The sequence below is a fragment of the Haemaphysalis longicornis genome, unplaced genomic scaffold (genome assembly GCF_048455015.1).
Source record: "Haemaphysalis longicornis isolate Haplotype H1 unplaced genomic scaffold, Haemaphysalis longicornis Haplotype H1 scaffold_7, whole genome shotgun sequence".
Lineage (NCBI taxonomy): Eukaryota > Metazoa > Arthropoda > Arachnida > Ixodida > Ixodidae > Haemaphysalis > Haemaphysalis longicornis.
Window position 1 is genome coordinate 146,744,653 of NW_027526422.1, and position 14,146 is coordinate 146,758,798.

A 14,146-nucleotide genomic window follows, 5' to 3' on the forward strand; every position below is an offset into this window, starting at 1 on the left:
CCGCCCCCCCCTGGGTTGCCTCTGGCGACCCAACCCGCCATCGCACCGCCTGCTAAGTCAGCAGCGGCTGTGGTGGCATCCACGTCCGTTGGGGATGCTGCTGCACCCTCTGTTTCCTCCTCTCCACCGGCCCGAAGCACATGCGAGGGCCCGGAGGAGATGGAGCTGGAGGAAACCGCAGCAGTTCCCACCTCCGCCGCACCGCCTGTGCCACCTGGGGCGCTCCTGACGCCCTCGGCGGTTGCGGCCAAAACGAAGGGCACCGCAAAGGGTGCCAGGTCCGGGGGGTCCGGTACGCCGGGTACCCCTTCCAAATCAGATGATGACTTGGATGTGGGACCCTTCCTGTCTGCTTCGCAGCGGAAGGAACGGGTCCCTCCATCTAAACCTCCAGAGGAGGTAAAGAAACCCCGTCCAAGAGTCCAAGCCCCGAAAGACCCTACATAAATAGTCACACTCCAGTAGCTCTAATACATAATAATGGGAAGAGAAAATATCGTTCAATGGAACTGCAGAGGCCTTCTAAATAATCTTGACGACGTCTATGAGATTCTGCATGCTAATCAGCCAAGTGTAATGTGTGTTCAGGAAACACACCTGAATTCCAAGAACACAAATTTCTTGAATAGTTACCTGGTATACAGAAAGGACAGGGTTGGCTGCACACACTCTTCTGGCGGTGTGGCCATAATCGCCCGCAAATCCTTAGCATGCCACCCTGTCACCTTGAACACCGTCCTTGAGGCTGTAGCAATACGCTTAATAATATTTAATAGGTTGATAACGGTATGCTCCATATACATTCCTCCTGATGTTTCACTTTTAAACTCTGACTTCGAGGCGCTGGTTGACCAGCTGCCCGAACCATACATCCTGACAGGCGACCTTAATGCTCACAACACTCTTTGGGGCTCTTCTCGCACGGATGCCCGAGGTCACCTTATAGAGAAATTCCTTACATCTTCAGGAGCATGCCTTTTCAACAGTAAACAGCCTACATACCATAACATAGGACACAACACATACTCATGTCTTGACTTGGCGATTGGCTCCGCAGTTCTCTTTCCTCTCCTCGAGTGGGGTGTGGGCACTGACCCATACGGTAGTGACCACTTCCCCACCTCACTCACATACATAGGTAAAGGCCCATGCAGTCCATCTTCCCATAATAGGTTCAATGAAGCACGAGCTAACTGGAATACATTTACGGAGACATCCAAACTACACCATACATCCATAGGACACCTACACGTCGAAGAAGCTACCCAACTCCTCACGGCGCACATCCTCGACGCCGCCGAAAAGTCCATTCCCCACGCCTCTGGTGCCCCGCGGAACCAGCGGAGGCCGTGGTGGAATGAGGACTGTAGGCGGGCGCGAGAGGCCCAGAACAAGGCGTGGGGTATCCTTCGTCGGTACCCCACGTCGGGAAACCTCCTCTTGTTCAAACGGGCCAAGGCATTAGGAAAACGTGTGCGCCGTGAGGCAAAACGAGAGAGTTGGCGCTCATTCGTAACATCCATAAACTCTTACACTGACTCCCGCAAAGTCTGGACACGAATACGCAAACTAAAAGGACAACAGACACACAGCCTGCCCCTGGTCAGTACAACAGGGGACAAACTGGAAGATCAGGCTAACACACTCGCACAACACTTCCAACACGTGTCCAGCTCAGCACACTACACTAGCACTTTCATGAAACACAAACAATTGGCTGAAAAGAAGTCTTTACGTGATAATGATAAGTCAACCTCCTCTTATAACTCGGAGTTTTCACTTCATGAGCTGAGGACCGCTCTGAGCACTTGTAAACCCTCAGCTCCAGGCCCAGACAACATCACATATACAATGATACAGAACCTACACTCAGACACTCTTCTAACACTCCTCCACCTATATAACAAGATTTGGCTTTCGGGGCACATTCCTCGCTCTTGGAGGGAGGCCATAGTAGTGGCTTTCCTATAAGAAGGGAAGGACTCTTCCTCTCCTTCCAGTTACCGGCCCATTGCTTTGACAAGCTGCCTGTGCAAGCTCCTCGAGAAGATGATAAACCGTAGGCTCGTGTACTTTCTTGAGTACAATGGTCTTCTCGAGAGCTGCCAGGCAGGCTTCCAGGCAAGGCGATCCACTAACGATCAATTAGTTGCACTGGAATCTTACATTAAGGATGCCTTTATACACAGACAGTACTGCATGACCGTATTTTTTGATATTGAGAAAGCTTATGATACGGCATGGCGTTATGGCATTCTTGCAGACCTAAAATCCTATGGTGTGACAGGTAACATGCTGAATACTCTTTCAAGTTACCTGTCTGAACGAACATTTCGTGTCAGGGTCGGTTCGGCACTTTCAAACGTTCACGTGCAGGAGAATGGCGTGCCTCAAGGTGGCGTATTGAGCTGCACCTTGTTTATAGTTAAGATGAACTCTCTCCGAAAGGCACTGCCGCCAACCATATCCTGCTTGATGTATGTGGATGACGTTCAAATATCTTTCAAATCATGTAACATATCCATTTGTGAACGTCAGGTCCAGCTTGGGGTAAATAAACTTTCTCGCTGGGCAGATGAAAATGGATTTAAACTTAATCCTTCTAAAAGTGCCTGCGTTGTATTCTCAAAAAGGCGGGGCATCCTGCCCGATCCCGACGTAAAACTCTTTGGTGACTCGATTCCAGTAAAAAGAGAGCACAAGTTTTTGGGTGTGGTGTTTGACGAGAAACTCTCATTCATACCCCACATAAAACGGCTTAAACAAAAATGCCTAAAAACAATGAATATTCTAAAAGTCCTGTCTCACCAATCGTACGGTGCAGACAAACAACTCCTGCTTCGACTTTATGCCGCGTTGGTGGGGTCACGGTTGGACTACGGAAGCGTTGTGTACGGGTCAGCCACAAAAACAGCACTTAAAATGCTCGACCCAGTGCTTCACTTAGGGCTTCGCCTGTCTTTTAGGGCGTTCCGTACCAGTCCTGTCCACAGTCTTTATGCAGAGTGCGACAAATGGTGCTTAGCGTACCAGCGAACTTATGTTGACCTCCTATATGCCTCCAAAATCTCATCAATGAATAACCATCCCTTTAAAGCGGTTTTTAATGATACGTCCACAACTAAACTCTTTTTAAACCGCCCATCCATTGCTGTTCCTTTCTCGCAGAGAGTGAGGGACGAGGTGACTATTCATGACGTCTCTCTCTTAGACACATTAATATCATCTCACACTGATCTTGTAGCACCATGACATCTTCGTCCTGTGGCATGTGACTTCTCTTTCGTACAATACAATAAGAACAGGACACCAAGAAGTGGGATTTCGCAGCATGCCATGCATCTGCAGAATAAATACAGAGCTGCAGAGTTTTTCAGCGATGCATCTAAAACGTCCACTGCGGTGTCTTGTGCTGCGCATGGGCCCAATTTTGAAGCATGTAGAAGAATGAATGTTAATACAAGTATTTTTACGGCAGAGGCATATGGCATATTTCTGGTTGTAAGTCACATAGTTGAACATCATATTCCTACATCCGTCATTTATACAGATTCGTTGAGCGTCGTCCGTGCATTATCATCCGGAAAGTCATCAAAAAACCATGTCATTAATCTTGTCTTCAAAACGATTATGGTAGCATATTCTTCAAACCTTGGGGTGACTGTGTGTTGGGTGCCAGGCCACTCTGACATTGGCGGTAATGAAGTGGCGGATGAAATGGCCGCCAATGCTGCACTCCGAAACACAGTCGACATGGCAACACTACCTTACACAGACCTCAAGCCACACATTAGACAACACCTCTGTAAAACTTGGCAAGCTGCACTCTCTTCATAGTAAAAATGAACTCTCTTGGTAAGGCACTGCCACCTACAATCTCTTATTCCATGTATGTAGATGACGTCCAGATATCCTATAAATCATGCAATATGTCAATCTGCGAACGTCAAGTCCAGCTTGGTGTAAAGAAACTTGCCGGCTGGGCAGACAAGAATGGTTTTAAATTGAATCCTGTAGAACGCTCGTGCGTTGTATTCTCCAGGAAGCACGGGGTCCATCCGGACCCAGACATTCATCTCAATGGCGTTTCGCTTCCTGTGAACCAGGAGCACAAGTTCTTAGGTGTTGTGTTTGACCACAAACTCACATTCATTCCCCACATCAAGGAACTTAAAAATAAATGTCTCAAAACAATGAATATACCTAATTTAAGGTTCTCTCCCACCAATCCTATGCTTCCGACAAAGAACTCCTGCTTCGCTTGTATACTGCTTTCGTTGGGTCTCGTTTGGACTATGGCAGTGTGGTGTATGGGTCGGCGACTAAGATGGCCTTGCGAATTCTGGACCCAGTGCTACACTTGGGCCTTCGTCTCGCTTCGGGTGCTTTTCGCACTAGCCCTGCCGAGAGTGTTTATGCCGAGCGTGATAAGTGGAGCCCTGAGAACCAATGAACGCACCTGGACTTGCTTTATGCTTTTAAAATTTCGTCGCTGAATAACCATCCTTTTTATCCTGTCTTTCATGATACAACAACATCTCTGCTCTTTGTAAATCGCCCACCCGTTCCTCTGCCCTTTTCACTTAGAGTGAGAGAGCGAGCCTCCGATCTCAGTCCTTCGTTTTTAGATGTGTACGAGTCATCCTTTTCTAACAATATACCGCCTTGGCAAGTTCGCCCTGTGTCGTGCGACCTTCCTTTTACGAGACTTGACAAAAATCGTGTACCACGAGGTGCAATACTGCAGCACTTTCTGTCTTTGCAGTTTAAATACACATGTGCAGAATTTCATAGTGACGCTTCTAAAACCTCCACTATGGTGTCGTTCGCTGCTCATGGTCCAAGTTTCAACGCAGCCAGAACCATGAGCCTGCACACAACAATTTTTTCACCTTAGGCGTATGGAATTTTACTGATTGTACAACACATTCTTGAAAATCAAATTCCCAATTCCATCATCTATACAGATTCTTTGAGTGTTGTTCGCGCAGTCATCGCACAAGCCCCCCAAAAACCACATAGTTAATCTTGTATTCAACATCATCATGTCTGTGTATGCGCAGAAGCATCAGCTGCTCCTCTGCTGTGTCCCAGGACACGCTGGAATCGCTGGGAACGAGTTGGCAGACGAGAGGGCCGCTGCTGCTGCACTCAGGAACACTGTAGACATAGCAACCGTACCATATACAGACCTCAAGCCACACATCAGACAACACTTGCACAGAACATGGCAAACCCACTGGAACGAAGAGACAGACAACAAACTACATGTAATAAAGCCACACTTGGGACGGTACACAGCTGACTCACACAACAGACACATGGAAGTCGCCTTGGGTAGGCTGCGGATAGGGTACACCGATGCAACGCACTCGTATCTGCTGACGGGATCTTCTAGACCCCAGTGCAGCAGGTGCGGAGATGCCCTATCCGTAGTGCACATACTAATCACATGCAAGGCACTTCACACAACACGACACAAACACTTCAGAGAACTCTACAGACAACATATTCCCCTACATTCATCGCTGTTTCTGGGTGACAATGCCATGGTTTCCGTGAAACGTGTGTTTGAGTATTTGTCAGACGTTAAGTTTTCAAACCTCATTTCCTATCACGCATAACCAAAACTGGCCCTATACACCAGCCATCACTATTATCTTTAACTGATTTTACTATGTTCGGTTGACACGGTTTTTTGCCTACCTTTTTGTGGTAACCACTTCACTTCATTAAATAACCTTTTCTCTGGCGCTTTTTGCCCTTAGTCGGCCTTGCGCCATAAAAACCCAACCATCATCATCATCATTTTCACAGATTCACTGAGTGTTGCAAATGCATTATCATCGAACAAGTCTTCTAAAAACCATGTAATTGATTTAGTGTATAAAACCATTATGTCAACGTATGTATTACATCTCGAGGTGATCATGTGTTGGGTTGCAGGCCACTCTGGTGTCGCGGGAAATGAGACCGCGGAGATGGCCGCTGCTGCTGCACCTACAAATACAGCGGACGTAGCAACAGTACCCTACACTGACTTCAAGCCACACATCAGGCAACACCTTAGCGAAACAGGGCAAGCACTCTGGAATCAACAGATAGACAACAAACTACCCATAATGCAGCCACTCTTGGGACCATACATCACTGACACACAACACACACACTGAAGTTGCCCTTGCTAGGTTACGGATAGGGCACACTCATGTAACACAGTCCCACCTGCTTACAGGATCTCCAAGACCCTGTGTGCGGGTGTGCAGAGGCCCTATCCGTAATCCATGTACTACACCAATGCAAAACACTCGACACAATACGACACAAACACTTCACCCAACTTTGCAGACAACACATCCCGTTACATCCAGCGTTTTTCCTCTGGTGATCCTGCATTTCCTGTCAAGCACGTTTTTAAATATTTAGCATAAGTTAAATTTTTAGACTTCATTTCATACCACGCATGATCACACCCTGGCCTTATACACCAGCCATCCTCACTGTCTCTTACTGATTTTACTTTTGTTCTTGCTGACTGGTTTTAGTGTTTGCGTTCTCACCTCTCATATATAACCACTTTTTTGGCGCTCTTTACCCCAGTTGGCCTTGTGCCATTAACATCCAACCATCATCATCATACTGCTATCACTATCGCAAAGGGAACGGCTATAGGAAAAGTGACACCTCTGTTGGACGTGGTGATTGCTGCCAAGCAGCCAGAAATCGCTCAGACAAGAGTGGGCGAGGCCCATTGTTGAACACACCAGGACCACAGACTTGGGGTGAGAATCAGGGCCTTACTAAAGTAATATGAGCACCTGTTCGGCGACCCCGACAGAGATCTTGGCCTCACTGAGATCGATCACGGGATCTACAACCAGGGCTTAAAAACTGTGCGGCAGTATCCGCATCGCAACTGTGCTGCGGAAATACGTTTAATTGAGGGCCCGGTTGGAGAAATGCTGGAGAAGGACATTGTCAGAGAGCCAATGAGCCTTTGGCCGTCCACAGTGGTGCTTGTTCCGGAGCGAGATGGTGCCTGGCGTTTCTATGTGGACTACAGAATGGTAAATGCGGCAACCAAGAGGGATGTGCATCCACTTCCTCGCGTGGCCAACATTTTGGATATGCTGCACGGGTTTTGCTTCATGACATTAGGCATGGCATCCGGATAGGTGGCCATTCGAGAAAGGGACAACGAGAGGACGGAATTCGGTACTGGTTCGGGACTACGAATTCAACGTAGTGCCATTTAGACTCACGCTCCAGCAAACTTCCAGTGAATGAGAAATAACGTACTCGTAAATCAGCTGTGGAATGTCTGCCTTGCCAATTTGAATGACATTGTGGTCTTCTCCAAGCACCTCAACGAGCACCTCAAGGATCTGCGGATCGTTAGCGATGCTCTGAACACATCAGGCTTACACCTTCGCACAAAGAAACGCCGCGTGGGTGCTGATACTATAAAGTATGTGGGGAACTTCACTGACGGAAGGACAGTTAAACCCGACCAGGACAACATCCGAATAGTTTTCACAGGTTGTTCCCGAGAACATTATTCAAGTTCGTAGGTCCTTGAGTGTCCACAATTATTACCGGCAATTCGTCAAGGATTTCTCTCACATTGCACGCCATCTCGCTGAACACACAAAAACAAGTTAAGCGTGGGATTGGAGCAAGGAATGCTAGGCAGCCATCGAGCAGCTCAAATGCCACCTTACCAGCTCACCCTTCCTTCGGCCTTCGATCCCGAACTGCCGGTTGAGGTGCACACCGATGCCTCCGGGCATGATATAGGCGCGGTACTTTTACAGAAGGTTAGCGATCGGGATATGTCGTAAGCTACGCGAGTCGGCAGTTAAAGCTGAGAAAAACTACAGCGCGACTGATCAAGAATGCCTCACGGTGGTGTTTGCGGCCAGAGAGTTCTGACCATACATCTTCGGCGCCCCTTCACGGTGGTAACAGACCATCCAAGTTTGATGTGGCTAATGACCACCAAAAGTCCAAGTGTCCAATGGTAGGAGGCTCACGCGGTGGAGCCTCCTCCTGTAATGTTCAACACCAGTCTGATGCGCTTGCCAGGGAGCAAAAACTGGAATGCAGATGGTTTGCCTCGCCTTCGTTACGATGCTGCCTCTACATACGAGGAAAACATGCCGCTGTTTCTAGCGGAGCAACCAGTGAACGATTAAACTCCGGGAAGAACACCACTTCCCGAAGGAAACGATTACTCATTTTTTTGAAGATAAGGGTTTTGAAGATAAGCTGGCTTTTTTTGTTTTTATTTTTAGGAGACGAACCAGCGGTCACGATCAAATGTCTTTCGGCATATATCGTTGGAGTCAGTTTTTTTAACCTGATCTCCACTTTCGGGTCTCTCAGCATTAAGCGAGGTACCGGGGGTTATGCATCTATAATGGTCACCTTCATCTACCATTAAGACCATCTTTATATTTTAAATCAGGGCCCTTTACACGTATGTATTACCATAAGGTTTTTTAGTAATAGTATCATACTCATACCATGCGTATTTTAGACCCTGACATGACAGTGAAGGACGACGGAATACAACCTTGGTGCTCTTTGTTTTGCTTGCCCTTGCGGCATAAACACGCACATACCACTACTACATAAGCTTGCTTTGGCAGTTCCCAAAACCCTTTGGCGGGAGATTTTGCTTTCTTGTCACGATGACAGAACGGCGGAGCGTTTGGAAATGAAAAAAACGCTCGACAAGATTCGCCAACTCTACTTCTGGCCGAAAATGTTTGCAGGCATTACAAGATAAGTCTCGCCATGCCCAGACTGGCAGACAAGGACGACGCCATCGATGAGACCATTCGTTTTTCTGCAGCCCCTACCACCCCCACAACGGTCTTTTCAGCAGGTTTGAATGGATTTCCTTGGCGCTCTGACTACGTCTTCAAGCGAAAGTCGCAATGTAATTGTAATGATAGAATAGCACACCAAGTCGGTAGGAGCAGTCTCTACACCCGAAGAAACAGCTGCATGTGCTGCAAGGGCCTTCTTGGAAGCTGTAGTTCTACAACATGGTGCGTCTTAAAGGACAGAGGAAGTCTTTTTTTGGCAGGCATGATAGAAAAACTACTTTGCCTGACTCAGCTAAACAAACCACACCCGAACAACGGTATTACCACCCGCACATGAATAGCCTCTGCGAGTGGTTTAACTGGACCATTGAAGAGATGATTACCCATTATGTTTCCACCGGTCACCGTTATTGGGGCCTATTCCTTCCATTAGCACGTTTGCATACAACTCCTCGGTGCAAGAGACAACTGGCTACTCTCCGTTCTTTCTGTTATATGGGCACGAGCCAACCTTGCCAGTTGAAGCTACCCTCCACAATGATCCGCAAAGAGGAGAAAAAAAAGATCAAAGATCCGGGAATCCAGATCACCCTGGACGGCCATAGCTTCCTGCCGTCACCATCAAATTCCTCGGAGTGACTTCTCATGAGGACTCTTCAAACACCATTTTTCTCAACTGGCTCAGTCATACAACGGTAGAAATTGCCCACATGCTCCTAAGAATAACCACCAAAGCGCGGGGAATGAAGTATGTGGAAGCCGTTCGTCTGGTACAGGATTTTGTCATCTCACGCCTTACATACGCCATTCCGCATGGTAAATTAAATTAAGGGCGACTTGGCCAGGACTGAAACCATGATCCGGAAAGAGTATAAGCGTGCTCTGAGGCTCCCTAGTAGTACGTCGACCGACAGGCTTTTGAAATTGGTCCTACATAACACGGCCGCCGAACTAGTCTGGGCTCACCTCGCCATCCAGCGTCTGCAACCAAGCACGACACCCTGCGGGAGGAGTCTCCTCACCAGACTGAGAATGGCATCCCCCGAAGAAAAATTCCAACAACTACGCCACGTACTTCCAAAAATACTAATAAACATTGACGTTGCCCCTGTACCCTGTAAGATGGACCCTACTCACCACGCAAGGACAACAGAATCAAGAGCGCGCACTCTCGACGAACGATGCAGAGACCGAGATCGCACGGTTTACACCGACGCCGCCGACTATGCCAGAAAGGGAGCCATGACCGCCGTGGTTACTTCAACGGTGAAACACCTCACTACCATCAACTTGCCCTTCAAAACCACTACGCAGGCCGAGGAAGCGACCATTGCTTGGCCATCTCTCAGACACATTCGGATACTGTTATTACGGACGCGCAACAGGTTTCCCAAACTTTCTTTGTGATAGAATTTCCAAGACGGCTCTGGAAATCCTGCTGCAGACAGAAAAGTGAATATTGTTTGGACGCCAGCCCACTCAACCCTCCAGGGCAACATGACCGCCCAGGACATCACCCGAGATCTATCCTTCCAGGCGACACGAGGGTGCTGGTTAGAGACTGCGTGTCATTTGGTTACATATCAAGGCATAACGGAGTACTATAAGGACCAAAGAATGATCTATTTCCCGCTCATGAATTTCTAACCAAAGGTCAGGAGCATCGCCTCCAGCTCCTCCAAACAAATACCTTTCCTCATCCGACCAAACTCCACTTGCTTCATCCAACTCAGCACTTCCCGATGTGCAAATTTTGCGCTGCCCCGGGCACCCTGTACCATATGGTACGGGAGTGTTCGGCAAACCCCAAAATTCAAAGAATCGCGCATCCTTCCCGTGAGCAGTGGGAGAAGGAGCTGTTCAGTTCCGGTCTCGATTCCAAGCTTAGCTGGTGGAAATGGCCGTGGCGGCAGGGGTCTCCAATGAAGTCCTGGCCTGACGGCCCCACACGTACCACATTACGGTGCTCCTAATAAAATTTATTCTCTCTCTCTCCGCAATAAAAAAAAACGTTAATAGGCACAGATGGATTAAGGAGTCGGGGTGACCACCAGGCTGGTAATCTCGCCTGCGGTTGCGATATTTATCGCGCGTTAACCGAAATAACATGCAAAGTAAACATACTTCAAGCTCCACGTACCTGTTGATGCCACACCTTGAACCAAAACGTTAGGCGCAAGCGGCCGCGCTTCGGTACATGCCCTAAAAGTGCCGCTATTAAACAGGCAACTACACATGCACATATAGTTACGCCTACCTGCAGTGCGCTTACAGCGCAACGCGTTTAAACAGGATTGTATGCTGTTGCAGTGTCCGTTGTACCCTCTTGAAGAACGTGACCCATCAATGAATAAATCATTCCGTCAATTGCGGCGGAGGCACTGCGAAGCATGTACATTGTATCATGTATACGTACTATGAAGCTTTCCAAAGTGTAACACAGATATAATTAGCAAGAGAAATATTTTGGCTATGTACGTAAGTAATGTTGTAAGGTTTGGAAGGGGCCAATGTCTAGCTAGACCTGCATCAGGACCTCGTAGCAATGTGCGCAAAAACTAGTCATATAATACCGGAGAGGAACAATGAGGGCGAGATAAACAACAGATTGCCACTTAAGCGTAAATGGTAAGAGTAATTAAAGAAATTCTGTGCGGTATGCAATTTTGATGAACAATATTGAAGAATCATGGTAACCAAGCGAGTACCCAAAAAGATTAGGCACATGAAGGAGTACTTGTTATGGTATCAAATCAAAAGGAAGGTACGATGCTCACTAGTGTTACCGAGTGGTTAATTTAAATACATAATATGATGCTTTAAAGCGTATTAAAGTGAATCAGTGTACTTACTGCTTTAATTGACTTGGGAAGACGAATAGTAAGGAAGAATAAACGTTTCACACTAATTACTCCGAACTCTAGGCAAAATATTTTTAATAACTGGAAAGTCAGCATTATTCTGATTATTATGTGTGTCCTGGGAAACGGAGAAAGGTCATTATTACAGCATAAAAATCGAGTATCTGACAGAGCTTCTATTTAATAGGATTGCCAATGGGAAAATGCTGTAAATTTTCCGGAGTGACAAAGCGTTTATGCGCAATTACCTCGATGAGCTAGCAGCGCACACCCACTATGTAGTATTCGACGACGCTTTAATTTATGTACGAATGTAAGCTGCGCCAGTTCCTCAGTGTTGCGCAGCTGCAGCTGCGAAACCGCCTCGAAGGGACTTTTTAATGAAGAAACTTTCTCGGCACCGGCATTTCCAAAGTGAAACGTAACTATTATTTTTAGTGCCAAATGCTCTTATGATCCTCGTCATTTGCCTACTTTGCTCATTTCAACATAAACATTACCCGCCGTGGTGGCTCAGTGGTTAAGGCGTTGTGCTGCTGAGCACGAGGTCGCGGATTCGATTCCCGGCCTCGGCGGCCGCTTTTCAGATGGAGGCGAAAAGCAAAAACTCCCGTCTGTATGAAATTTCGGAGCACGTTAAAGATCCGCAGGTGGTCAAAATTAATCCGGAGCCCTCCACTACGGCGCGCCTCATTGCCTGAGTTGCGTGGGCGCGTTAAACCCTACAACCAATCAATCAATCAACATAAATATTGACCATGCATGTGCCTGGTGTGGAACATGCGATTTCATGCTCGTGGGCTGGTACTACATGTCTGAAAGAGGTAAGACCCTTCTTTAGAATTAGTGCGGAACATTTAGTAACCAAAACTCATATTTGTAGACAGTTCAAAACACTCTCCGTTACACTTGTTGGATGGCAGACATCTCACATTTAAACTGGTTTTTAAAGTTTGTAAAAGTTCACTTTTAGAAATTTCTTGGTACGTTCGATTCGGTGGGGCGTCGTCGTCGTCTTCTTTTTTACATAACTTCGGCCACACTCCTAGAAATGAAACTTTTGCATTTTACTAGTCTAGTCAGTTAAAGTGCGCACCTGAGAGGCTGTTTCCACGGCTAGAATACAAATGGTGAGAATGAGAGCCGAGGTTGGCTCAGGTTAGGCCGAGTACCGCTGGATGTAGAGCCGCCAGGCTGCCGTCTGGCGTATAGAGTCTCCGTAAGCTAGCATTTGGTCATCGTACGCTAGTCCATTCTCAGGCAGCGTGCTGCAGTCCTCGCTATAACGGTTTACGCTCGTATGCTCCGGATCGACCACGTGCGCCCGAGACTTCGGCAGCAGACTAATGGGTGCTCCGCGGGCGCCCATCTGAATCATGTCGGCAACCCTAACTGCGCTACGTGACGTCACTCCAGGTGGCTCTGCTTGTGACCGACGCTGTAGGTTGGCCTGCGTGGTCATCAGCTCTCCCGCAGCACTATAGGACGAGTGGTGCCCCGTAAATTTATAGCTGAGGAACGTAAGGGCTCCGGCGCCTTTTTTTTCTAGCAGCACTTGACGTAGCGTCCGGTGTAGCCGCGGTACGATGAACTCCCGCGGAGACGTCGCGAGCACGTACTCGAACGGGGACGCCATCAGCTGGTAGGCGCAGTCCGCGACTGCTTCGTCCTGCTCTTGTACCGGGTCCCGAAGTAGTCGCACCGAGATCCTTGCGTCCATCGTGGCGTGCTGTAGCTCGGTTAGGTAGGCGAGCCCGGCGCTGGAGTTCTGTACGTAAAAGACGTAGTGGCCGACCCCGACGACGTCGTGGAAGGCGATGAATTCGGCGAGCGCCCTCGGGTAAAAACTGACGTCGCCTCTGTGTCCGGGCGTGACACACAGAGCCAGACTACCAGCAAGTTTTGCAGCTGGACGCACGCGCGTCGGCTGCAACCACTCGCTGCTTTGGGCGCCCATGTACACGAGCGATACGTACTGGGGTAGCGGATAAGAAGCCATGCTTCTGTTCTTGGCACCGACAAGGCACGTCACAAGGAAGGCTTCGACACCGCCCCTGTGTCCGATGGGTGACCACGAGGCACGAGCGTAGAGGCCCACACCAGGGGAATCGTCGTTGTCTGGAGCAGTTGTCTCTGCATTACGAGGTTTTTGTAAGAAGCATTGCAAAATAAGTAATGTATGCACAGCGCGATCAATACGAAGGTGACCACTCAAGCGGGGACCGAAGCAAGCAGCAGCGCCACGTTGTGACATCACTAGGTGCCGGATTTTTAGGCTTTTAAAAAAGGGCGTTTTGGGCGCCAATAAAACGCAGGCAAAACCTTTCTTAGTTTTAATTTTCCTAATGAAACCTCTCATAGTTTTAATTTTCAAGTATCGCTCCAAACTGAAATGCTACCTCGGGACCGAAAGCTGGGGACCGAAATCAAGTATGCAATTATACCCGGTAT

The 14,146-nt window shown here is 48.1% G+C and overlaps 1 protein-coding gene across 1 annotated transcript; it reads right to left on the reverse strand.

The window, feature by feature from the left end:
* Nucleotides 1-12,494: 12,494 nt before the first annotated feature.
* On the reverse strand, nucleotides 12,495-13,830 carry LOC144145268 (uncharacterized). Its single transcript, XM_077676811.1, has one exon. The coding sequence runs from the start codon at nucleotides 13,692-13,694 to the stop codon at nucleotides 12,855-12,857; it is 840 nt and encodes a 279-aa protein (XP_077532937.1). The 5' UTR covers nucleotides 13,695-13,830; the 3' UTR covers nucleotides 12,495-12,854.
* Between the last annotated feature and the right edge of the window lie 316 nt (nucleotides 13,831-14,146).

What these genes read in the sequence shown, in the direction of transcription:
- LOC144145268 (XM_077676811.1), bottom strand. Translation starts at nt 13,694, where the DNA reads ATGGCTTCTTATCCGCTACCCCAGTACGTATCGCTCGTGTACATGGGC.